Genomic DNA, 25,579 nt, shown 5'->3' with positions numbered 1-25,579 from the left:
TGTTTCTGACATCTGTGCGCTCCACCAAGCCCCACCACCCGACCCTGGCATGCTGCCTGGCACCAAGTGGCACCATCATAGGTCTGATGACCTCCAGGGTTTGGTCTCCAGCTTTACTCCCCAGCCTGTCCCTGAGGAGAATGTCTCCCCTCCCAGCCTCCCTACAGTTAAGCTGTCTCTCCCAATGAACTACTGTGGACACGCTTCTGAATGCTCAGACACAGACCCACAACACATGGTTACACACATACTGATGCACACTTACCAGTGTGCAACGTGGCCTTAGACACATATAAGCACATGTACACAATGTAAACAAAAGGTTAGTTTTATTTTACTTCCTTTGTTCTAGAAGTTGGCGTTAAAACAGGGGGAAGGGCACAGAAGATGGGGACAGGCTCCTCAGAGCTCTAATTTTCCAGCATGGCCAAATCCTCAGCCCTGGACCATAGCCTTATGCATGTAAGCAGCAAGGCACAACAGAACCTCCAGGTTGTCCCCTAAGAAAGAGTCTTGCCAAGCGATCTCAGCTCAGAGAGGAGCTGCTCTCTGTCCGGGCCTTCTTCAGGTCTTAGTCGGTCACAAGTCGGGAGCCGAGGGTCGGTCGGGAGTTATCAATGCTGTCTGCCTGTCCCTGACCTGGCAGTTCTCTGGCTCTGTAAGTGCTGAGGGCATTGCAGAGGAACCCGTCTGCTGCTACAGTGAGGATAAGCACAGTCCCGTAAGGTTCATGCCAAACACCCCCAATCCTATGGGGAAGCTGCGAGAGAAGCCTAGAAGGAAGGGCTGGCAGGCCCAGCAGAGCGGTCATCCCTGCTTAGCATAGCCTGGAGGGACAGTCAATTCCTGGGACACAGCTCTGCCCCCACCTCACCCTCAGGGGCCACCCCGTCACTTCCCTTTCTATCCTGTGGGGAGTACCTGAGCCAGCGCCTCCTAAGAGGCTTCAGCTCCCTTTTTTAAAGACCCCTAACAAGGTCTGCCAGAGACCACTGGTTCAGGGCAGAAAGATTTCCATGGAATCCTCATGCCAGGCCCTCCCTGAGCTCTTGGCAGTACCCTCAGATCCACACGGTGGCCTTGCCGTCTCTGCTGCCTGTACTGCCCTTCTCAGAGCCAGCCCTGGGCTTAGTGGCTAGTTGTTCCTGAGCTCCTGGCCGGCCCTGCTCCCCAACGGTGCCCCCCGACGTGGCACTGCCGGTTCCAGAAGCTGGGCCGCCCACCCTGGGTGCCCCCCGAGAGGTTGCATTGAGCCCTGCGCACGGTGGACTGTCGCGGTCCACGGAAACCGCCGCCACCGCCGCCTCATCGCGGAGCGCCTGTAGCGCCAGGTTCGCCAAGTTCTGGTCGTGCGCTCGCACGCGCTCAGCTGCACGCACCACCAGGCTGTAGTCGGGAGGACAAGCCAGGCCGGCGGCCGCGGCCGGGAAAGCGCAGGGCGGTGGGCGCGGTGTGGGGCTAGGACCCGCCGCCGAGGCTCCCCGACGGCCGCGCACAGCATCCTGCGCACTGCCGAGGCCCAGGTGAGCCATCTCACAGAGGTTGAGCAACAGGCATAGGCAGCTAACCACATACATGACCAGCAGGAAGACCGTCTTCTCGGTTGGCCGCGACACGAAGCAGTCCACTACGTGTGGGCAAGGCTGGCGGCGGCAGACGAACAGGGGCGGCACCTCAAAGCCGTAGAGTAGGTACTGGCCCACCAGAAAGGCCACCTCGAAAGCCGCCCTAACCACCAACTGAGCCACGTACACGCGCATCAGGCCCTCCCTCTGGATGCGCCGCCGCCCGTCGTGCTGCCCGGCCTGACCAGGAGTGACCACCGTCTTGCCATCACCTCCGCCCCCCTTGGCAGCCACATCCTCCGCTCGCTCCTCCTCCGTGTCTTCCCCGGGACCCTCCGGCGCCCCCGGCTCCTCATCCTCATCCTCCTCCAGCGCCAGCATGGGCTCCGCCTCGCCTAAATCGGTAGTGTCCGGCCAACCAGGTGGCGGTGGTGGCATCTGCGCCCTGGGCAAGCGCCGGGGGCCAGGGCGACGTCGGAGAGCGCGTCTGCGCTCCTGCTCCGAGGCACGCGCCAGGCGGTGGACCGCATAGCCCAGGTACATGACAGAAGGTGTGGAGATGACCACTATCTGGAAGACCCAGAAGCGCACATGAGACAGGGGCGCAAAGGCGTCGTAGCACACGTTGTCACAACCTGGTTGCCGCGTGTTGCAGGTGAACTTGGATTGCTCATCTGAATAGATGGACTCACCACCGACAGCTGTTAGCACAATGCGGAAGACCACCAGCACAGTGAGCCAAACTTTGCCCACGAAGGTGGAATGATTGTGGATCTCCTCCAGCAGCCGCGTCAGGAAGCTCCAGCTCATGTTGGTCATGGGAGCGAGCAGGTGGGACCTACAGGCAAGCAATCAAGTGGTCAGCGGGGTGGAGGGGTGCCAGCTAGGAACTGCTGAGCCCAGAGTTGAGGTGCCTGAAGGCTTGTCCGGCAGTTGTCTACTTACACACCCCAGATGACCTTGAGCTCACTACCTTACAGAGGTCTCATTCATTGGCATTCACACCCTATGTGCTAAAGATGAGGACAGAGCATTTTCCATCGACTCTGCCCTTCCTGTCTTCTCTCTCCCAAAGATCTCCAAGAAAGCTTCAACTTGTACGAAGTGCACCTCTGTCTCAGGCCCCTAAAGCCATAAAGCCTGTGTACTGCCTTTATTGGCAGAGGGAGGAAAATGGGACAGCACCAGCCGGACTCAGTCCCAATTGGATGCCACCCTCCTAGTGCTTACTTACCCCAAGCATGCCAGCCTTTGTGGTCAGGACCCATAGTCCTGAGGCTCCATCATCCCCCAGCCCCAAACCTTTGCCCCCAGCCCTCCCCAATGCTTTGGTCTCCAGTCCTCCAGCAGTGCCAGCCTTTCTCCTTCTACTCCTACACAGCAACTCTGCGAGTCCCTTCCATAAACGACCCTCATCCTCCCGGAGCCCTTCGCTGCTCCTGCTGCACTTAGCCTGTCTGCTACCCCTCCCACTGCTCATAGACCCTCCAGGGCTCTTCTTCCCCTGAACTGTCCCACGATCTGTCCAGGCAGGACCTGGTGAGGCTGCAAACTGATACATAGCAACACTTGGGCACCCGTGAGCCTCAGAGATGGCAACATCTAGGCCACTCAACTCAGTCTGGAAGATGTGTCAAAGAAAGGCTCTGTGGTTCCTTCATGCATACCCTCCCTCCTCACAGCTCCCAAGGAGTTAGTACCTGCTCCTGGGAAAGCTTGGGGCAGGAGTCCCCCAAGCATTCGATACTGACACTTCTGGCTCCCTCCCCTGGCAGGGACTTGGTGGTAGCAGCAGCAGGTACAGACCAGCATCAGGAGTGGTATCTCCAGAGCTCTTTATAGAGCTATGTCCTGTCCCTTCAGGGCAGGAAGAGGGGGCAGCCAGCAGAACAACAGGGGTTCCTGAGGAAGTGGCCCCACATCCTCACATCTGTGCATCCCCTCTTGGGACCACATGTGTGCAATCAGAGACACACACCCTCATGTGAATGCATGCATGGATATACAAGCTTGTGTGTCTGTGTTATATAGGCAAACATTCACATGCACGTACACACATACTCAGCTACCCTCATATGCACACAGGTACACATCCACAGACACACTGTACACTCGTATGAATGTACATGCACTCAGACACAAATGAATGCTCAAGGATGTATAAATTCATAAATACACGTGTGCACACACATAGTCATATACACCAACATTCATATACACTTATTCACAAGCTCAACCACACATGTAAAGACTCAAGACTTACATGACCAAATGCTCACAAATGCTCATTCATAAAGAAGAGTGAGCTTAGGCACACACACATAAGAACACAAGCACACATAAGAACACATGCACACTCCCACAGTAAAAGTAACCGTCTACACAAGCACATTCACAGATAGATACATCCTCAGGGGCCACCCCTCCCACTTCTCTGCCTCAGGCATGGTCATACAATGGGACTACCTGCTGCCCTCTCAAGAGTAGATTCGACTCTTTTACCTCAGCTTCAGTCAGCCCCCACTGGAAAGTTCAATCATAGGAGCCTAAGGCAATGCAGACCCAGGAAGGTCTAGAACCAGGAGTTCCTGAGTAGACCTGCCTAGCAGTGTGTAGTATTTAACAACTGGATCTCTGAAAAAGCCTTGCTCGACAATTCGCCTTTCCTCTGGTGTGCCTACTCCTATCATAGTAGCTGACCAGCACTGGAGTTAAGATGTGTATGGGCAACAATGGAGATGTTGTAGCTTAGCCCTGGGCTGATCTGTCCCTGGGTGGAGGACCTGTCACTCAAAGCATGCATGCAGTCACAGCTATTCATTCTCAAGAATGGCACTGAGATGTGCTGTGGTTATAGAGCTGACCTGGAAGAACCAGGTCCCTGGGCTCGGGCTATGCACAGGGAGACTTCCAGTTGAACCTCTAGCCTGCAACCCTTTCCTCCCTAGCCTTGGCACTGGCACACCAGTAGGTACCTCAAACTACAGAGGGTCGGACCCCTATGTCAATCTCTCTTTCAAAGAGACCTGTCCATTCTCAGACTACTTTACCTGTGTTGCTGGCTCCTGAACATCTTAGTCAGCAAACCCTGAACCCACCCATACTTGCCACCTCCACCACTTGGGACCAGGTGGTCACTGTCCTTCTAGGTCCTAACTGTTTCACTCTCCCTATAAACCTAGCTCATGCCCACTGGGCACATGGAGATTGCCGCCATTGCCCTTCAGTGACTTTTTGTTAAAGACAAGGTTTCGTGGAGCACAGGCGGACTTCAGACTCCTTATGCATCCATCTGTAAGAGCTGCGATATCCTTGAACTGTCCACCATCCTCCCTCTGCCCGGCAAGTGCTGGGACTTTTAGGCATGTCCATGCTCAGCAAAATCACCTGACCATACAAGTTTTACACACACACACGCACGCACACACACACACACACACACACACACGGGGGTGAGGAGAGGGACAGACAGACGGACAAATTTGCACCTATGTATACCTAACACTCTAGTCTGCCTATCAGATGCTTCCCAATCACTATTAAGGGTTAATTTTCTGACACCATTGTGTGCTGGGGACTCCAATGCATTTGTGTTCAGCATGGTAGAGGCAGGCTCTCACAGAGGTCACTTACAGATACACTATGGTGTGTATGAGAACATATGCTCTCTACCTGTGTCCTCGGAAAGGCCCTAGCTGTAGAAACATGTGAGATGTGAGAGCGTTTCTGACATGGGTATGTTCACCCTGCCCGTAATTCTAGTGCTTGGGAGACAGCAGTAGGGAGATCAGAGTTTCAGGGGCATCCTCTGCTACGTGTCGAGTCTGATGTCAGCTGGGGCTACATTGAGACCCTTTTTCTCAAACCCCACTCATAAAACAAAAACCCTATCTAGGTCCAGAGCTCTGGCTTCCAACTTCTCTTTCAATAAGAGGAACTGGGAATCCCTGGGGGAAGTGGCTGATCAAATGGCTAAGCCGGGAAACAAGAGTGTGGAGCAAGCAAAGAGGAAGAACATGCTTACACACACACACACACACACACACACACACTGATAGATGAACTGATCACACTGACACTGTAACAATTTAACCAACAGACTAAGGAAAGTAGAATTATAGACTGCAGCTTTGGTTACAGATATCCCAGATAATAACAACTGTACCCATGAATAACCAGGCTGAGGACTGGAGAAGCATCCCATCTCTGTGCAGAGGAACTGCCAACCATTCTGAGATGCTACACATAGGAAAGAGGAGCACATACCCACTCCAGTGGCTACATGTGGGTGGCAACATCATATCAGAGGACAGCATGAAATGGGGACTTGTACCTTTGCAGTGACACCTGAGTCTTGTGACTCGCCATCATGGCTGTTAAGTTCTGTTGATGCCATCTATAAAAGACAGACTCATTGCCCCCATAGTATTCTTTCTGAAACCCATAACCCCAACAAAGCAAGAGAAAACACAGGGCAATTTCCAAGAGGGCACCCTGAAAAACACCCGAGTAGTATTTAAGTAGCCATGGGCACCTAAAACAAGGAGACTGTCTTCTAAGAGGTGCTATGGTGTCAGGAGGGGCCGAGGGAATATAGGGAACACACAGACTGTGGCTTTCAGCTAACACAGAGGCAGCACTAGAGTTTATTATGGTGATGTTTCATGCCGATATGGCATGGGATATGAGGTCCTCTGGGAACTTTTCTGTACTGTTATCTACTCTGATGTAATTTTTTCCCCTTCCCTTTTCCCCCTCACTCCAGCCTCGCCTTCTCCAACCCCGCTTGTTCTGGCCCAAAGGTTTGTTTATTATATGTAAGCACAGTGTAGTTGTCTTCAGACAACCCATAAGAAGGCATCAGATCTCATTACAGATGGTTGTGAGCCACCATGTGGATGCTGGAATTTGAACTCAGGGCCTCCAGAAGAGCAGTCAGTGCTCTTAACCACTGAGGCATCTCTCCAGTCGCTCTTTTGTAAATTTAAACATGGTGGAGATATAGGACTCTACCACAGAGGCATGGCACCATTTTTAGCATTCACAGCTGATTGAAGGGGTTCTTCATTCAAGGAACTCCTGCCCTAAAGCAGCTTCCATATCTTGGTCCAGAATTAGGCTTTGTGCTGGTGGCAGGGTGCTTCAGCTTGGCCAGGGGTGCCTCCCCCCATCCCCAATACAGAGTTCACTCAGCCTCTGCCTCCCTTAGAAAGCCTCTCCAGGTTTGGAAGGGGCATCCTCTCCTGAAACGACTCCGCTCTCACATCTAGCCCTAGGCCCTGAACTGACCAGAACCCTGAAGTAGTTAGCATGGTACTGGGTATATGGCCCAGTGTGTCAGCAACTTTGTTACGTATTAGGGGAGGGGAGACCTGAGGGGTCTCATTTGTCCCCCAGAGCTACGAGGAGATGCTGGTGAGGGGTACGGTGATTGTTATCTGTGGCTAACAAGCATTAGAACTTGGCATGCCAGGTCTCAAGCCCTGGGTACCCAGCAGAAACTACCAGCCTCCTTTGACCTGTGTGCCTGTAGGGCCTTCCTCACCGGCACCCAAATCACATTCCTGGGAGTTTAAGAATGCAAAACTAGTCGAAATCAGACTGTGGGGACCAGAAAAACGGATGGGCTAGTTTGCACCTGGGTATAAGCATCACAACCCTAAGTCTAGACAACTCCTACAGGTTGAGCAGCCTTCAGCTAAACTGCATTCCAGAAACAAAGATGCTAGCCTGGGTAGGCACCACTGCGCTCTCCATGCCTTCTTTCGGCATTGCCCAGAGAGCACACATGTGCCCAATTCCTTGTAGAAACCCCATACTCACCCTGGTCCTTGTCTCTTCAGTCCTTCTGCCAGCCCCTCCACAGCTGAGCCAGGTTCCTCTACCCATTTCTAGAAATCATTTCCCTGCTGGATCCAGGGACACTGTCCCATACAAAGCCAACTCCAGCCAGCAGGCCCTTCTAAGCGCATCTTCTCTATCCCCTCCCCTTCCTTGGACGCTGTATCTCCCCTTTTGGCTACCCATCTGCCTATCTCCCTCTCTGCAGTCCCTAGACACAGCAGGTAGGTGGGAAGGAAGCACTTGGACCAAGCTGCTGCGGCATCCCAAGGACTCCTGCGCCAGCTACAGGGCCACACTAACACAGCAGCAGTTGTGCAGGTCCAGCTGCTGAGAGGGTCTGCTTGGTAGCAGGCAAGTGGATAATGAAGTTTGTTCAGTTTGAGTAGACTGGGCCAGCTGCCCATACTGATCCCTGGGACACACTACAACTGGCTGGGATGGACTGGCTCATCTATGACAGCCTGAAGGGTCTCAGCTGCTGGGGGAGGTACTGAGAGCACCCTAGGCTCACCGGTTTGTTCCCATCTCCCTCCACCATGGGTCTAGTTACCCAAAAAGAGCCACAAAGCCAGCTGGTCCCAAGCTAAAGGACACCCTGAGGGTTCCTTAATACAGCAAGACAAGATCTGGCCAGAGCCCCAGTGAGTCTTCCAGGGTGGCATCTGGCACCACCTGTGACACATCCCACAGAGCCTGAGAGGGGATACAGGAGCCTGGGAAACTCCACCTTAGCAGTGAGGCCCTGCCAGTCTGCAGCCCCAGCAGTTCCCTCCCTACCTTCTCCAGGCTGGAAATGCAAACCTTCTGCTGAGCCCCTCCACCTGCCGGCTGGATGCTGATTTTCTCTAAGGGCATACTGTGGGGCTAGGGCCACCTCTCGCCACCAAGCACAATGGGGGATGGAGGAGGGGCCCTCAAGGGCTCCATTGTTCCCCCCAGGGTCTGAATCCATGATTGTCCCTGGGGGTGGAGCAGCAGGGATCTAGACAGGCCTGCTGGTCTCCCCAGCCTCCACTTGAGGTCCAGGCAGTTCTGGCTCACCCTTCTAGAGAAACATCTGCAGTTTTGGAGGCAGCCCAGGACTTCCCAGTCTCTCTGGCTACTTCTTCCTGGGTACCTGGCTACCCTCTTCACACCCACATCCAGTTAATCCCCCCCCCCCCCAAGTCCTGCCGCAGGAGCAGCCTCACCTGGAGATGCACAAGGCAGAGCTGTGGCTGACCACCGGGTGGGGGTAGCTGGCAACAACCACTGCCCTCACTGCTGGGATTGCTCTCTTGGGCGGAGCCAGGCAGCCTGGGCCGAGAGCCCAGAGGAAGAGGGGAGGACAGCAGGACCCAGACACTCAGAATGTCTCATCTTGGGCAGGAGGGGAGGGACATCTCCCTCAGGAAAGCTGCACTCCTCTACAACCTCTAGAGCTCGAAAATTTGGGACCTCTACAAAAGCCCCAGGGCTCTGCCCCTCTACCGGCCCTAACAGGGTTGCCCTTCCCTGGGTTGGCTGGCTAGACACACACACAAGAGCACACAGTATCCACAGGTCCAGGGCCAGCATTATGACCGCAGCTCTTCCCCTGTGGCTGGGCACTTTCCTTCCTGGCTTTCAGTGGTATCTGTCCCTCTGAGTCCCCCAAATGGCTCAGAAACAGCTCAGAGAGGCAGCAGCACTAGACTGTCCAGGGCTGAGCCTATTCCAGTCCATGGATTGTCCCAGATGACTGGCTCTTAGGGGAAGAAATGAACACAACCAACCCTAGCTAGCATTCTGATGCCTGGTGGACCCTGGATGTGGGCAGGAGCAAGGGCCACCAGACACCTATGCAGAGCCTCCGTGGCAGCCTTCATCTGGTAGGGGCGGGCAGCCAGGGGCCATAAGACCAGTATGGAGGACTGTGACACTATAACTCAATAATCACTTTATTAGGATGTCAGTCCCACTCCAGCAGGAGGAACAGGGATAGGAACACAAACAGTCCAGGGAGAATAGATGTGGGTACTCTTCGGAGTCATTCAGCCTCAGCAAGCCAGCCCACGGTGCAGAGCCACCATGTGGCCAGACAAGGGGTAGCTCCTTCTACTCCACAGTGGAAGCCTAGTACAAGTCCTTGGTTCCCTGGCAAAGTTCCCCCCACCTCGTAATCCAGGCAGATTTAGACCACAGGCATCAGCTCTGGAATGAAGCAGACACTCAGGCATCGCCAGTTCCCTGAGCTTTCTTGATTTCCTGCCAAGGAAGAAGGGAAACAGAAAATCAGGGAACCAGGGAAGGAAAGGTCTAGGATCCTCCCCCGGTCCCCAGGGACTCTTGGCCTTTGCACCTGTACTTGACCAGTCTGGTAATTGACAGAGCCAGTGCTGCTTACAGCTTATCAAGGTGTGAGCCCTGGCATCACAGGGTTTGCTGAATTCACAGATGGCTTGTGCAGGGAACTTCCCCAAGACAGGACAGGTGGGGAGGGGCCTACCTCAGAGAGTGCCTGCTTCAGTGTTGCATAGGCTTTATCCAGGTTGTCATTGATGATCACCAGGTCAAACAAGCCAGGCTCCTTGCCTGGGGTGGGACAAGAGAGAGAGTCAGGAACACTGGGGATCTGGCCCCTGTTAACAACCTGTTATCTGGCTATGGCTACTCTTGCTGCCACTGTAGCAGGACTGCCAGGGCTGGACAGAACCCTTCCATCTCCTCTTCTAGAGAACCTCAGTAGGGTCTGCTCCCATCAAGTCCTGACTGCTGGGGTGTGGCCCAGCCCCTGCCCGTCAGCCCCTGCCCGGGCCTATCAGAACTAGCTCTGCCTGTGATGGACTGCCACATGCACAGAGGAAAACAGCAAGAGGTCTCAATGACAGTGTCTCAATGTGGGCCAAGCTCAGACCCAGAAGCAAGAGCTCAGCTACAAAAAGATGCCTCTAACACTTCAGTCAGTAAAAGAAGTGTGGCCTCTCAAAGGCTCTGCAGACAGAGGTCTCGATTCCTCCACCTTTACCCTTGGTCCTCCCCAACTTCTGGTGAATGGGCTGGCCACACGCTCAGAAGGCCTGAGTGGTCTGACTGCACTCACTGCTCTCCATGTCTGCCCGTGCAGCTGCCAGCCGCTTTGCTAGACTCTCCTCAGTCTCAGTGTTGCGCAGCCGCAGTCGTTGCTCCTGAAATGCAGGTCCTTGTCAGGCCAGTATTCCCCAGGTCTCAGGCCTGCCCTGCAGGTTTCCCACACCAAGTACCCACCAGCACGTCCAGCGAGGGAGGCTGCACAGAGATGTAGATGGGGCGCAGATCAGTCTTCTTGATGCTACGCACACCTTGTAGGTCGACATCTAGCACACAGATGCGGTTCATGGCCTGCACTGCCCGAACAGCTTCCTTGCTGGGAGCAGGGAAAAGCAGTGAGCAGCTGTTCAGTGGATCCAAAAGAAGATCTGGCTCTTAAGGCCACATGAGTTCTTGCCCTCTGGCCACCCTCAGGAATACATGCAATGACTGCTAAACCTTGTTAGCCTCTTAAGGCTTTCAACAACTTCAGAGAAACTCTGCTCTTTGCTCCCCAAGGTCCACCCTGGGCCTTGCCTGGGTAGTGCAGGGGCTCCCATAAACCCAGCACCCTCTGTACTTTCCAGAACTTCCAAGCATACTGTCAACCCTGTCAGGCCCTCTGACATCATAGCCCTTTGTACCTGTCCTGTAGCCAAGAGCCAAAAGGGTTTGGGTTTTTGGTCAGGCCTGTGCTGCCTGTCACTGTCTACCTCTCCATGTAAGGTACACCTCATGTGGCTCCTTGCCTCACCAGATGGCTTGAGGACAGGTGAGCCTGGGGCATGACTGGGCCTGCATGTTCCCTGGAGTCTATTAGTTACACTCAGAGACTAGAAGGAAAGCAAGCCATCCCAGTTCTAGGGGGGAGACTGGGAGGGAGGGCACTGTGTGGTCAGAGGGGACATGCTGGAGTGCTTCCTTTTGTCACAGTTCTGGGATGACCCTGATCCATGAAGCCGGGCCCACACCACACTCAGCCCACCTTGTCCCATACAGGTTCCCTGAGAACTCAGCATGCTCGATGAAGTCCCCTGCTGCAATATCCCGCTGCATCATCTCCCTCGTCACAAAGTAGTAATCTGGAGAGGAAGAGGGCTTTCCAGAGGGTACCCAAGTGTACCCGAAACCCAGCCCTGCCTGGTCTGGCCCCTCTCCGTCCTACACAGGACTGCTATGGCCAGATCCAGGCTGGAACAGATACCGCTGTCCCAGCTATCCTTGCTGGAGGATTGGAAACGGTCAGGTTCCATACGCCAGGCAGGAAGAAGGTCCAGCCTTCACTATGATGCAGACTCTAATCAAACCACTAACCCAAAGGCAAGAGATATTCTCCTGCTGGGGATTAAGCTGTTACAGCCAAGGCACAGAGCAACATCCCCCCTCCCCGCAACACACACTAGCTGGTGTCTAACACCCTTGGGTTAGCAGGACAGCTCACCTTTGCCATCTTCTTCGCCAGGTCGTGGGTTCCTTGTGGTATCTAAGGGAAAAACAAACAAACAAACAAACCCTATCACACATGGAAGGGATCCATAAACCTTCCCCTACCCAGGGTCCTCTGGTTATGTAACAGCAGGTGGTGCTCACAACCAGTGGGCTAGCCCAGACCAGATCTCAGGAGGTCACTGGGGTCAAGATGCTTACTCTAGCTGGAGGCCCTGGGAGGAGAGAGGGTAATCGGGATGAGGGGGTGAGGAGGACATCTGCTAGATCAGGTGTGTGCATTTGGGGGCTCTGGGAATAGTCCCGTGCTGGGATAGCCTCTGAGCTCCTTGCCCTTCAAGGTCCTGAGGCACTCACGGGACACGCTGAAGCCAAAGATGCTGCCGTGTTCCTGGAACAACTTCTTGAGCAGAGTGCTCTTCCCTGCCCCTGATGGCCCGCTCAGCACTACTGGCCTAGGTCCTGCCATGCCTGTGGGAGCAGAGATATCTCAGATATGAGGGAGGTTGCCTTCACTGGTGCCCTGGCGTTCTGTTCAATAAGAGGCAGTGACGGCCTCCGAAGAACAACATCCTCATATATTGTGAACCCTCCTCACACCACCAGTCAATTGGCACGATGGTAAACACAGGCAGGATGGCTGACAGGATTCCAACATTCAGCCACACCCACACCCAACAGGATGTCCACAGGCCAAGTGACCCAGAACCAGACAATGCAGCATATTGGTCCCACCCCATAGAGGCTGCCCTCCAGAATCTGACTTCACAATGCTGCCTGAGCTTTGACTTCCTTAAATGGCACTGCCCACTAGGGTCCCAAGTCTGAAACAGGAATGTCCCTGTCCCTACAGACATCCTCAGGTCTGTTCACCTCAAGCCTATTTGGGAAACTTCTCACTAGACATGCAACCATCTCTGACTTGTCTGGTAAAGACAATCTGCTGCCCAGAGTTGGAATAGCACCCCCTAGCCTCACAGGGGGAAGTAAGTGCAGCTCAGGGTCAGCCACAGGTAGGAGCTGCCAGGGAGGAGCACCTGCTTAGGACAGCACAGCAGAAAACTCCTCCATCAGTCTATCTGGGACCTGAGCTTCCTTCCCTGAAGTTCCGATGGCATCACCCTAGGACCAGTTGATCCCACCTGCTCCCAGGCTCGTACCTGAGCAGACACAGCCCCACCTCACTGTCAGCCTTAGTCCTCCAGCCAGGCCACTGAGCAGGTCATTTACATGTTAAGAACCCTATCTATGAAGGCCCTCCTGTGTCCCCTGGATGGCACCCACCTACTTGATGTGCTGCAGCCTCCATGGTAGCCTGGGAAGAGTCAATGGCTGTTCTGCACTGAGGGCTAGGGGATTAATCTCTGCCAAGCCTATACCCCGCCCTCTGAGCAATAAATCCCTCGAGCACCAGCCCTGCCTGCACTGTGAAATCAGCCCTGTCCTCCCACTATGCAAGAAGGAAAAGGCAGTTACTTGTCCTGCTCCTGAGATCTGCGCCTACACCTGTCCAAATAACTAGGGCTGCATTGAGTGCACTGGGAGATGGGGAAGTGCCACCATAGCACTGAGCACTGAGAAACCCGAGCTGCTGCTCTCTTGGGAGGTCTAGGCAGAGGGAGACCAGGGAGGGTATTTGGGAGCTGCCGCCTGTCAACCCAAGCATCTTTGACCTAAAATGTGAGGCCCACACAGCTTTTGGTTCAAAAGACAAAGGCTGCAGGAAGGGCATCCATCAGCTTAGAGAGACTTGTGTTCTTAATCCCCAATGTAGGCCATGAAGTAATCTTACAAAAGCAGTGTTGCTGGTATTCTATCACCCACAGAAACACAAGTACTATATGTATGGTACATGTGCATGCACATGCATGTCACACATGCACACTGAAAACACACACACATGCATACACGCACATGTCCCTGAGAAGTACACAGGACCACCTATCAAAAAGACAGAAAAGGGACCTAGGGAAACTCGCTCAGTATCATCAGTGCCGACTCTCAATAAAACTGCCCCCTTCTGCCTCTTTCCAAAATGCTTATCGGCCAATCACACTGACCACTATAAGCTATTTCCTTTCTGGGCTCCAGGCTTCCTCTAACCCACCCGACTCACCACCACCTTTCATAGGCATCCTTTTCCCTAGTCATTGAGCCCTGCTGTGTCTACCATTGCCTGGCCTGAGGGTGTGTACTGCAAACCACACAACCCAGGTCCTCCACCGCTCCCTCCCCTCTGCCTGTATCAGGCACTCAGGCAGACAGCTCCACAAGGTGTTGCACAGCCTCACATTTCCTGTGATGGCCACAGGCTGTGACCTGCAGCTGCCAACATGGGTTTTACATCTGTACTTTCCAAACTGCCATTTTTGGAGCTGTTGGTTCTCTTGAGCATAAAAGGAATTCCAGACAGTGCTCACTATGGATCTCGGTAGGCTCATTGTATAGGTGTATTCCAGAGACTGAGAACACAGGATCGTGACAACAGAGGAGGACCAAAGCTAAGAGAGATGTTCCAAAGTGCACGAGGTAAGAAAGCTTCTGAGAAAAGGATCCCAGGTAGGAGAGCCAACAAGAAACCACATATTAGGGACAAGGATGGTTGGACAAGATGATCCTCCATCCCATCAGCAATAGGCAGCCTGTACCTGTCCATGATTTTATACCCTAATTCCAAGTCTAGGTAATGATGGGCTAGTATCATCCACAGTCCAGCATAAAACCCTCATTTCTGAGACTACTGGAGGCCTCACCTGACCCTAACCCTGTAGGCCACGACCAGGCAGAGGGAAGGACACTAGCATGCACATGCGGACACACTTCAGACAGCTGAATCTACCCAGCTCTGCACTCCCTACTGCTCCCTGGCTGAGCGACCTAAACTCTCAAGCCCACCTTCAGAAGTCACAGTGTGCAACTTCTGTCCTGTTGCTAAACCACAAGAGACAGGGAGATGTCACTTCAAGTGCCATCCTGTTCATACCTTGGTTCTGCAAAGTCCCAGTAGGTGTCACTTGGCTCTTGTCATACAGCTCATGGCTCTTTGACAGTCCTTGGTGACCCTCTATGACACTACACTTGCTTGGATCTACACAGACCATACCTGACGACCTTGGCTAGCTAGCTGTGTGGTACGGTGGCAGACAGCAAGTACAGTGTGGGCCAGTCAGGAGCAGTAGGGACCTGGGAAATCCCCAAGCCCACCGAAGGAGGGGCTCTCATCAGTAGCCAGGTGACAAGACCATTACTTTTGTTTTTTGGGTTTTTTTGTTTTGTTTTGTTTTGTTTTTAAGACAGGGTTTCTCTGTGTAGTTCTGGCTGTCCTGGAACTCACTCTGTAGACCAGGCTGGCCTCGAACTCTCGAACTCAGAAATCCGCCTGCCTCTGCCTCCCAAGTGCTGGGATTAAAGGCGTGCACTACCACCACCTGGCAACAAGACCATTACTACATCTCCACAGGGCCACTGCTTATGTCAGAAATTATAGACACAGTTTTTGCCCTAGCATTTACAGAAGTGTGTGGTAGACAGAAGCAACCTCCTTTGGGGAGACCACTGAAGAAATTCTGGACCCCTATCACTTCAGCTTTTCCAGTCCCAAACTTCAACTGCCTGACAAAGAGCCCCTAATTGTAAAACAAGCCAAGACTGAAGTGATTTCATAGCACTGAGGGAGCATGCTCTGCTGGACATCCCTAGACAGAACTTCCTGCACAGCCTCTTCCTATCTATACCTACGTCCCCTAGGATTGGAAATCTGTCACAACCATCACCTCCCTCCTGGCAACTGAAGAGAAGGCCCTTCCAGAAATGAGAAGCGTTACCAGTCCTCCAAGACACAAACACTGCTAGGCAGACATAAGTGACACATCCAAGCCCTGAGCCCCCCAGGACTTAGGCGCCTCTTCCAATAGCAGCAGCAAAAGCAGTCAAAGCTTTTTCACCCTTATTCCTCTGAGACAGAGGGACCTACCATGGCCTCCCAAGAAAGTAGAGGTGGAGGAGCAGCAGCCAACCACAGACAGCCTGCTGCACCTTCCTGGTGCTACCGGTCTCCATTTGTGTCTCTTCCCAGCAAGGACAAAAAGGAACAGGCTGATTCTTGACCAGGAATCTGGATGCCAACCCATAATCATGAGGTAGAGGGAACATAAAAGAGAAAGGGCTCAGAACCCACTGAGAATAAAGTGGAAAGACCTAGGACACTGCATAGTTTGTCATCTGCTTGCTCGTGTAGAAAAGAGGCTAAGGCCTTACAGGGCCAGAGAAGACTAACTGGTGAAGGATGGGGAATAGGGTAGGGTAAAGGAAACTCAGGTCCAGTACATGTAGGCAGGGAACAGTAGGGCAGGGCAGGGAAGACTAAGGACCAGCAGAAGCAGAATCAAGGAGGATAGGGACCAGCACATGCAAATCAGGGAGGGTGGGGACAGGGTGGACAGGAAAGACTAAGACAAGACTAAGGCCCACCCAGAAGAGTCAGGAATACAAGAAGCCTTGCTCATACAGCTGCCTTCCAAGAGCTCCACCCTATTCTACCTTTTCTTCTTTGTTGCCTGGGCTCTTTCCTCCCACACCTCCTTCTGCCTTTTTTTCAAATCACATCATGCTTCCTGGATACTTTGCGTGTGTCAAGACAGAAGAGAAAGTTTAAGTGTGGCTAAATAAAAATGTACTGCCTCAAGTTTAAGATTCCCGAAAACTACTAATCTCCCAATACCCCATCCCAAACAGATCCAGCGCTAGACCAAGGAAGGGTAGGCAAATCCCAGCAATGGCTGATGTAGCACCCACAGGTTACACTGCGATGTAAAAGCCTACTATGTGCAGGCAGGTGTAAAGTACTTTGTGTACACTGGAGCTTTAGTGGTCGCTCTCCTAACTAGCCTATGACCTCCTGAAAAGTGAACTGAAGGAGCACTCAGAGAAACAAACCGCCCTCTTCTTTCTCTCCTTGAACCCTTTCAAAATCTGACCAATCACTTATTTGCTTTCTCTCCCCCTCCCCTCTTCGGATACCGCATAGCTAATGTCACCTGCTCTTCCTCCAGCCAATACCTGAAGGAACCCCGCCCACTTCCACGTTGGATAAAACTATGTCTGAGAATATTAAGCCCAAAGGCGGCTTAATTATTTTTTTCTAAAAAAAAAAAAAAAAGACAAAAACAAAACGGGACAGACAAGTCCTAATATTCAAACCCAGGCGTCAGCAGGGCCTGCATCACCTGCAGGCACCTAAGTCCAACACCCTCAGTGGCTGAGGAGTAAAGCCATGTGCTTGAGCCTACCCAGGATGCCGGGTGGGCAGGGAGCAGAGGAAGAGCGCAGACTAGGCTCAGGCTGCGCCGGTCTGCGGGCGGCTGGGACTCCGCGTGCCCATCCCTGTCGTTCTGGGGTCCCGAAAAACACGTTAACCCGGCATCCCTACAAGAACAGGGTCACTGGAGACGGGACGCAAGGGAAACATGCTGCCGCAAGTCCCGCTCCTGAGGCAACCAGCCGCCAGCGCACTCACCGTCCGCAGGGACGCGACCCAGGGCGGCCACCGCCAGCCCGACCAGCGGGCGCCGCAGCATCAGGGACCGCCCGCAGGACTACGTCACAGCGGCGCGACGGCCCACGGGGGCAGACCGGTGTGCCGCTTGGCTGCGCAGACCGAGTACGCAAAGCACCAGCGCCGGCCACATCCCACCTTTGCCCGCAGACATTACGTCACCCTCGCCGGCCCCTTCTAGTCCATAATAAACTCCGCCTGGTCACGTCCACCAAGGGACAGCCACACATGGGTCTGCGAGGGCCTACGGGAGGGGCAACGCCGCACTTCTGCGCGGGCGGACTGCGCGGCTCTATCTGGTGGCCACGCCCACTTCGCCTAGCGTTTCTTCATATTCAAACTCCGCCCTTTTCCATACCCTCCTTTCTTTCCCTAGGCACAGGCTCTACCTGTCCACAAAGACCCGGATAGGAACACATCGAAGGTCAGCTTCCAGTCTGTTTAGTTACATTTTCGGGTTTGCCGGTTAACTGCTAAATCATTCCAAGAGACGGCTAGCACGTGCTGTTCTTCCTGAGGACCCAGATTCAGTTCCCAGCACTGAGGTTGTGCAGGCTCATCACCTCTTGTACTCATACCTATACATAGACACATACACCGAATTTTAAGTCGTTTAGTTTTTTTAGATAGAGTCTTACTATGTAGTCCTGACTGTCAGGAAACTCCCAGAGAGCCACCTGCCTCTGCCCAAATGCTGGGATTAAAAAGGTGTGTATCTGCCTGGTAGTGGTACACACCTTTTTAATCCCTAGCAGTAGAGAGGCAGAGGCAGGTAGATCTCTGAGTTCGAGACCAGCCTTGTCACAGAGAAAGTTTCAGGAAAGCCAGGGTACACAGAAAAACCCTGTCTCAAACAAAAATATGTACTATTGTGCCTTGCCAAAATAAATATGTTTTAAGTAAGTTACTTCAAGAAACTGGAAGGCAGAGATCTCAGAGAATCCTGAAGTTGTGTGTCCTTAATTCAGGCAGAGACAAAAGAAAAATAAACCCAGTGTGGTGCTGTACACTTTTAATCTCAGCACTTGGAAGTAGAGGTAGGTCGACCTTTGGGCATACAAGACAAGTTCTATCTACATAGTTAGCTCTAGGCCAATCAAGGCAACATAGTGAGACCCTGTCTTAAAACAAACTTATTAAAGAATTGCAGTAAAGTGGGCAGCACAAATGAATTAAGTATCAATTCTTTCAAAAAGCTATTTTGGAGAAAAGTCCTGAGCATTGAGTAATAAAGTGACCTAGAGGGACAGTGAAGGAATCATATATGTGAAATTCCTTTAAAAATGTACTGACTTTATAATAAATATCATTGCCTAATTTTACTCTTAAAAATCTTACACAGAAGCCGGGCGGTGGTGGCACACGCCTTTAATCCCAGCACATGGGAGGCAGAGGCAGGCGGATTTCTGAGTTCGAGGCCAGCCTGGTCTACAGAGTGAGTTCCAGGACAGCCAAGGCTACACAGAGAAACCCTGTCTCAAAAAAATCTCACCCGTTCCAGAGCATGAGACAAATCATAATCAGCTGCCATGGACAATCTGAAGCATCCCCACTTCCAACACCTGGAATTAAAACAAAAGCATTATCACATAACATTTCTGGTTTTTTGTTTTGTTTTTTGTTTTTTTGTTTTTGTTTTTTCAAGACAGGGTTTCTCTGTGTAGTCCCAGCTGTCCTGGAACTCACTCTGTAGACCAGGCTGGCCTCGAACTCAGAAATCCGCCTGCCTCTGCCTCCCAAGTTCTGGGATTAAAGGCGTGCACCACCACTGCCTGGCTACCATTTTAGGTTTTTTTTTTTTTTTGGTTTTTCGAGACAGGGTTTCTCTGTGTAGCTCTGGCTGTCCTGGAACTCACTCTGTAGACCAGGCTGGCCTCGAACTCTCGAACTCAGAAATCCGCCTGCCTCTGCCTCCCAAGTGCTGGGATTAAAGGCATGCGCCACCACCGCCCAGCTACCATTTCAGTTTTTAAAGAAACCAAAATTTTCACTATACTCCTCTCGTGGCCTGGTTCAATCTACTGGCCATGTCTAGTCTACTTCTTTCTCTTTCTGCTCTAGACATTTCCAGATGCCTCTAGCTGTGCTCTCCCTCATATCTACAATAAAACCCTTCTCAACTATAACTTAGAGCTAAATCATGTCCTCAGTTTCATTTACCAGGAAACTGAAATTTGACACTTTGTCTGCCTTGGGAATTCCCTTCTAAACTCTAATAAATTGTCCTTGAGCTTCTGTCTGAGTCATTCTTTGTTTTTGAGCTTCTCATTATGTCATTTCTTAAATTTTTTTTTTAGGATTATTTTATGTATGTGAGTACACTGTCACTCTCATCAGACACAGCAGAAGAGGACATCAGATCCCATTGTGGATGGTTGTGAGCCACCATGTGGTTGCTACGACTTGAACTCAGGACCTCTGGAAGAGCAGTCACTGCTCTTATCTGCTAAGCCATTTTTCCAGTCCCACCTTAACTTCTTTTATTAATGAAAATAAGAACTCTGTTGGGGTTCAGGAATCACCATATAAACCACCCAGACTCCATTCTCAGTTAAACAGGGCTGGTTTTATTGAACGCACACCCCAAGACTGATTGATCATGATCACAGCCTAGACTAGGGAACTGAGACAGGACCTTGAACACTTCTCAGGGTGGGCTTACCAAGGGACAAACGACAATGAGAAATCATGTGCAGGTGCAGGAAGTGCTGCCCAGTGGTCAGCAGTGACCAAGCTATTTTGGCTAGCTAGACAGAACAGTTCTGATTTATTCTGATTTATTCTTTATTCTGATTGGTCCTAAGTGGAACTTTTGTTTTGTTTTGGGTTTTTTGTTTTTATTTTTGGAGACAGGGTTTCTTTGTGTAGCCCTGGCTGTCCTGGAACTCACTCTGTAGACCAGGCTGGCCTCAAACTCAGAAATCTGCCTGCCTCCCAAGTGCTGGAATTAAAGGCATGCGCCACCACTGCCCAGCCTAAGTGGAACTTGTAGTTGTATAATTTAAGATTAAGAAACCTCAGAATGGCTGGAGAAATGGTTCAGCAGTTAAGAGCACTGACTACTCTTCCAGAGGTCCTGAGTTCAGTTCTCAGCAACCACATGGTGGCTCACAACCATCTGTAATAGGATCTGATGCTTTCGGTGTGTCTGAAGACAGCTGCAGTGTACTTACATATATAAAAAGAAATCTTAAAAAAGAAAAAGAAAACTCAGAACATAACAGGGTATGTGTTCAGCACAAGCCTGCTCTGAGTCAAACTATTTTTCTGTGTCAATGGCTGGTAGGCATGAAACAAATGTCTACAGCTATGCTAGGATAGCAGGCCTCAACAGACTCCAATAGAATACACTGATTTACAGGTACCATATGATGGCTCTCCTAAAACTCAATATTTTCAGTACAACACCTTTCCAGCTTTTTAATTCTTTTAAAAATTATGAGTGTTTTGTACGTGTGCTTGTGTAGTATGTGTATGTGTATGTAGTGTGGGGGAGTGGCCTTGGATGCTCTGAGACTGGGGTTATAAATGTTGTGAGCCACTATGTAGGTGATGGGAATTGAACCTGGGTCCTCTGGAAGAGCAGGCAGTGCCCTTAACAACTAAGCCATTGCTCCAAGCCCCACCCCTGCCTTTTAGTTCTTTGTTAGAGAAAATTAACCTGTTCCTGAACCCCTAGATAGCATCAGAGCCACTGTACAATGCCAGCCATGGCCCCACAGGGACTGCAACCAGCCACACTGTGTGGGGAAGGTAACCAAGAGCTACCCTCACCCTGGTGTATACGTGACACCATATCTAGAGGATTTAGCAGTTGCCCTGATGCACTTCAGGCTGTCCTCGGGACAATGCATTCTTCCTGTCTGATGTGGGAATGTTTATCTTGTGTCTGCCTCACCACTGTATCTTGGAGATATGTAATTGTTTATAGCCCACAACTAAAGGGGTATGCTTTCAGTCCAGGGGAGAATGTGGACTTGGACTTTTGAGCAATGCCTTAGTTAGGCATAGTATTACTATGATGGAACACCATTGTAGTGGCAATTTTGGTTTCTTTTAAAAACACAAATATTACAAGAGTGTGTTGTTGTAATTCCAGGTGTGGGATATGGCTGCTTTGCAGTTAGGATTTGCCTCCTGCTCTGCTGGGAGTGTGACTTTGCCAGCTGCATATAGTTTCTGGAATTCCGGGGACTTTTGAGAGGGTATAGAAACGAGCCTGGAGAGGCAGCTTGTTGTTAGCCACGGTTTATTAAGTAGGCATGTGCAAAGAAGAAACATCAAGAAAAAATTAGATATCCTGATCTGAAGATCAAACTTGCCCCAAGAAACTTGACACCCCTAATCAGCAAGAAATAGTCTAAGGATAACATTGCCCATCTCCAACTCCTAACTTTATTCAGGGAACTTTTTTTCCTTTCCTCTCTATCCTTTTTCCTCTCTTTTCTACGTGAAGGGTTAAAAGAGTGGAAGGAAAGGGGTGGAGAAGAGTGGAATAAAGAAGAACTCACAAAGCTACACACCATGACCTAAAGCAAGATGGGGAGGAAAGAGTTTATTTGGTTTACAACTCCACATAATAGTCCGTCACTGAAGGAAGTCAGGACAGGAACTCAAACAGGGTCAGAACCTGGAGGCAGGAGCCAGAGCATAGCCCATGGAGGGGTGCTGCTTACTGGACTGCTCCTTATGGTTTGCTCAGCCTGCTTTCTAATAGAACCCAGGACCAGCAGCCCAGGGAAGGCTCCACCCACAATGGGCGGAGCCTTCCCCCAGCAATCACTAAAAAAAGAAAATGTCACACCAAGAGAGCAGGAGAGCTGTCCCTGCCTCACACCAGCTGTATACTCAGACCAGGCCCTTCACCTCCCCTGGGCAGCACAGGAGAGCTGGCCCTGGTGACAGGGGTGCAGGTGAGCTAGGCCCAAGGGTATGAGTATAGGAGAGAGCTAGCCCTGTCACTCACCCATACTAAAGTGGCCTGGGTAAGGGGGATATCCTCACTGCCCACCCACACCCCTGAGGCAGTCAGGAGAGCTGGCCCAAGGTTGTGAGAGTGGAAGAGCTGGTTCCTGGAGAGTACCCTGGAGAGTAGGCCCCGCACCTCGCATGGGCAACACCGTAGAGCTGGTCCTGATGGTGAAGGCATGGATGAGCTGGCTTCCAGGGTGTGAGAGCCAGAGAGCTGACCCAGCCACTTGTCAGCTGCAGCATTGGGTGAGCTAGCTGGGGCAGTGTTGGCAAGCTCGCCCTGGTGGTGCTGGTGCAGGACAGCTAGTGGGCTGACCATCTACCTCATCTATGAACTGCTGGAGTGTGTGAAAGGGTCTGTCGTGCAGATCCAACGCTGCAGCTTCCAGGACAAGACATTTTCTGTGCTCTGTTTTATGTTTTTATTTTATTTTGGTGGGGGGGTTGCATGGGCAGAGGGCAGATATAAAGAGATGAGGAGATGAGAGATTGTGGTGCATGATGTGAAACTCACGAAGAATCAATAAAAAGTTAAAAAAGAAGAGTAGCCGCCGCTGCCGCCCCAGTCTTTCCCACAGCCGGATAGTATGGAGGCATTTTCTCAGTCGGGGGTCTTTTCTCTCAGATGACTATAACTTGTGTCAAATTCACATAAAACTTACCAGGACAAGCAATGATGTCATGAGCTACTTGGGATTCTTAGGGATAGATTAATAGCATTTTGCTTTGTGAGAGGGCTAAGCACCTTGAAGGCTGGGATGCAGGGCTTTGATTTAGATGTGGCCCACACACACCATATGTGTGTGCTTAGTCCTCAATGTAGAATGTTAAGGTGGCAATATTCCCAGAGTCCTATACCAGAGACCCAATTCTGGAAGTCCCCAGCAAAACCTAGCTACTCACCCCATAAATAAAACAAGAAAATGATAAGGAAAAGGCAGAAGCTTTTACTTTTCAGTACGGTTGTATTTAGAAGATGGAGATCAAGTCATAAGCGTATTACCAATGTGAACTTTGAATGGGGGTAACTGGACCAGGTGAGGAAGTAACTAACCATGCATGGTTGAACTGTGATTTGGTTGATTATTTAGTCCAGGTTCTTCAAAATGGCTCCAAAGCATTTGAAAGGACCATCAGATGACCGTTCCTGCTTGGGGGGCCACTTCCAGTTGGTATATTATCTCATCACAGGGTACCCGTCTGGACCAATTGAGGGCTCAGCATTTTTTTTTTTTAATCAAAATCAGCTTTTAGGCTGTGTGTGTGTTGGGTGACTGTTAAGGGTCTACTGGGAGATGACTGAGTCACTAAGTGCATCAGCCTCAGGGGGGACCAATGCTAGTCTTATAGAGAAGGTTAGTTCTCCCCAGAATAGACTGTTAGGGCTCAAGTTTGGGTGTCTTGGTACATCCTGCTTTGTACAGCCATCTCTTCTGCATGGGCTTCTGCCACCATGGTGCTGTCAAGGGACCCTCATCAAAGGCAAGCCCGGCCGGCAGCAGCCATTCCTTTCCCAGCTTTCCTACTCAGCTGCTGGCTCTATGTGACTTCAGTGATATTACTAAGATCTCTTGGATGTTTCTCTAGTTGAGTGTGGCAGGTATCTCCTCGGGTAAGACTCCCGAAGGCAGTATTCTTTGTAGTGTCTCTGTCAGGAGAGTTCCTCTAGCCTCAGAGTCTGTTTTTGCTCTTCCTAAGACATTACTAGCCAGACGGCAGGCAGTTCAATTGCATCTAGTTTGTCTTTTACATGTGGCTCATTCTTTATGTCATCTGCATAGGAGGCAAGAAACCCCTGCTGTTTCTACTGCATCCCAGGCCATACACCACTCACTCCACACACACACTTACCGTTTTTATGGATGTTAGCAGTTACGAGCAGTCACATAATATGATGAAGCATCTTAAGATGGTAGTTGCCTCTACAGTGTTGAGGAAGTGGCGGCTGTATTTGCCATCACCATCCTCCATGGATGTGCCCTCTGTGAACCAGTACCATACACACTGGCTGAGGGAACTTCCTGTACACCCTTTCAGGTGCTCAGGAGGTTTGTGTGATGTCAGTTATGTGGTGTGCTATACTAGGGAAGGGAAGTGAGTGGCAGGATTGTGTCTGCCACATTGAGGGTCCTGTGCTATTACTTGTCAACATCAGGATCCCTAGGAGGGGAGCTGGTTAGCAGAAAGATGTTGGGTATTTGAGAATGCATCCAGCCTTCAGGGTACAAAAATTAGTCATGGAGGTCTGGGGTTTCTTTGGGAGTGCAGGTGGGCAATAGAAAGAAAGCAATGATGTTCATTAGACCAGAGGTTAGCATGGGCTGGGGGGGGGGGTCTGGCTGTTGGCTGCAGTGCTTGCATGGAAGGCAGTGGTGAGCGCCACACTTCTGAGTTAAGACTCCTGACACATTCCCTTCCTTCTCATTTATAAATGAGTTGACAATTAGGGTGTTTGTACTAAGGCCAGGGACTGTTGGAACCACTATTTCTGAGTTTGAATGCTTTCCTGTAGAGGGAAGGAAAAGGTTCACAAGGCTCATTAATCCTCTAAGACTCAGAAGGTTTCTCTAAGTGGTAACTTCTGGAAGAGAATAGATTCTTCACAGGGTATAGATGAAAGTTGCACAGGGGATGTGGACGCCTGCAAGTTGCATGGGGGAGTTCAGTAAGATATCACAATGCTGGGATGGGCTTTTCAGTGACAGTGCTACATGGCAGAGCCACGATCCTGTAAGTGACACTAATGAGTTAGACCTGGATGGAATTGTTGCTTTGCCCTGACATTTTTTCTGCTATTTGGGAACAAATAGAAACATTCCCCACAGGAAGTTTCCCCATCAGGGACTTAATAATTACTTTTTTCCCCTTGTCAAAGGCTGAATCTTTCAGGGTTTGTGGTGGTTTGATTGAGAATGATCCCCATATGCTCACATGTTTGAATGCTTTGTCCCAGTTAGTGGAACCGTTTTGGAAGGATTAGGAGGGGTGGCCTCGTTTGGAGTAGATGTGGCCTTGCTGGAGGTGTATCACTGGGGTGAGCTTTGACATTTCAAAAGCCCACACCAGGAATGTGTGTTCTCTCTCTCTCTCTCTCTCTCTCTCTCTCTCTCTCTCTCTCTCTCTCTCTCTCTCAATCCTGACTGTAGATCAACATGTGAAGCTCTCAGCTACT

The 25,579-nt window shown here is 51.2% G+C and overlaps 2 protein-coding genes across 4 annotated transcripts; both read right to left on the bottom strand.

Annotated features, from left to right (window-relative positions):
- Positions 1-310: 310 nt before the first annotated feature.
- Gjc2 (gap junction protein gamma 2) lies at positions 311-8,656 on the bottom strand. 2 transcript variants are annotated; one of them, XM_028776597.1, is made up of 2 exons: positions 8,600-8,656; positions 311-2,403 (listed from the first exon to the last, which is right to left on the bottom strand). In XM_028776597.1, the coding sequence occupies exon 2, from the start codon at positions 2,382-2,384 to the stop codon at positions 1,062-1,064; it is 1,323 nt and encodes a 440-aa protein (XP_028632430.1). In that variant the 5' UTR covers positions 2,385-2,403; positions 8,600-8,656; the 3' UTR covers positions 311-1,061. The 2 variants fall into 2 exon arrangements, with proteins under 2 accessions (XP_028632430.1, XP_028632431.1); XM_028776598.1 differs by lacking the exon at positions 8,600-8,656 and adding an exon at positions 8,187-8,267.
- Positions 8,657-9,306: 650 nt separating this feature from the next.
- On the bottom strand, positions 9,307-17,599 carry Guk1 (guanylate kinase 1). 2 transcript variants are annotated; one of them, XM_028776519.1, is made up of 8 exons: positions 17,398-17,599; positions 12,240-12,353; positions 11,878-11,919; positions 11,422-11,518; positions 10,635-10,773; positions 10,471-10,555; positions 9,877-9,962; positions 9,307-9,635 (listed from the first exon to the last, which is right to left on the bottom strand). In XM_028776519.1, the coding sequence occupies exons 1-8, from the start codon at positions 17,456-17,458 to the stop codon at positions 9,600-9,602; spliced, it is 660 nt and encodes a 219-aa protein (XP_028632352.1). In that variant the 5' UTR covers positions 17,459-17,599; the 3' UTR covers positions 9,307-9,599. The 2 variants fall into 2 exon arrangements, with proteins under 2 accessions (XP_028632352.1, XP_028632351.1); XM_028776518.1 differs by lacking the exon at positions 17,398-17,599 and adding an exon at positions 15,856-15,979.
- Between the last annotated feature and the right edge of the window lie 7,980 nt (positions 17,600-25,579).

This window comes from Grammomys surdaster, unplaced genomic scaffold (genome assembly GCF_004785775.1).
Source record: "Grammomys surdaster isolate TR1022 unplaced genomic scaffold, NIH_TR_1.0 270, whole genome shotgun sequence".
NCBI classification, from domain to species: Eukaryota; Metazoa; Chordata; class Mammalia; order Rodentia; family Muridae; genus Grammomys; species Grammomys surdaster.
Note: the sequence above shows the minus strand (reverse complement) of the source record. Positions and strands in the feature narration are given on the sequence as shown.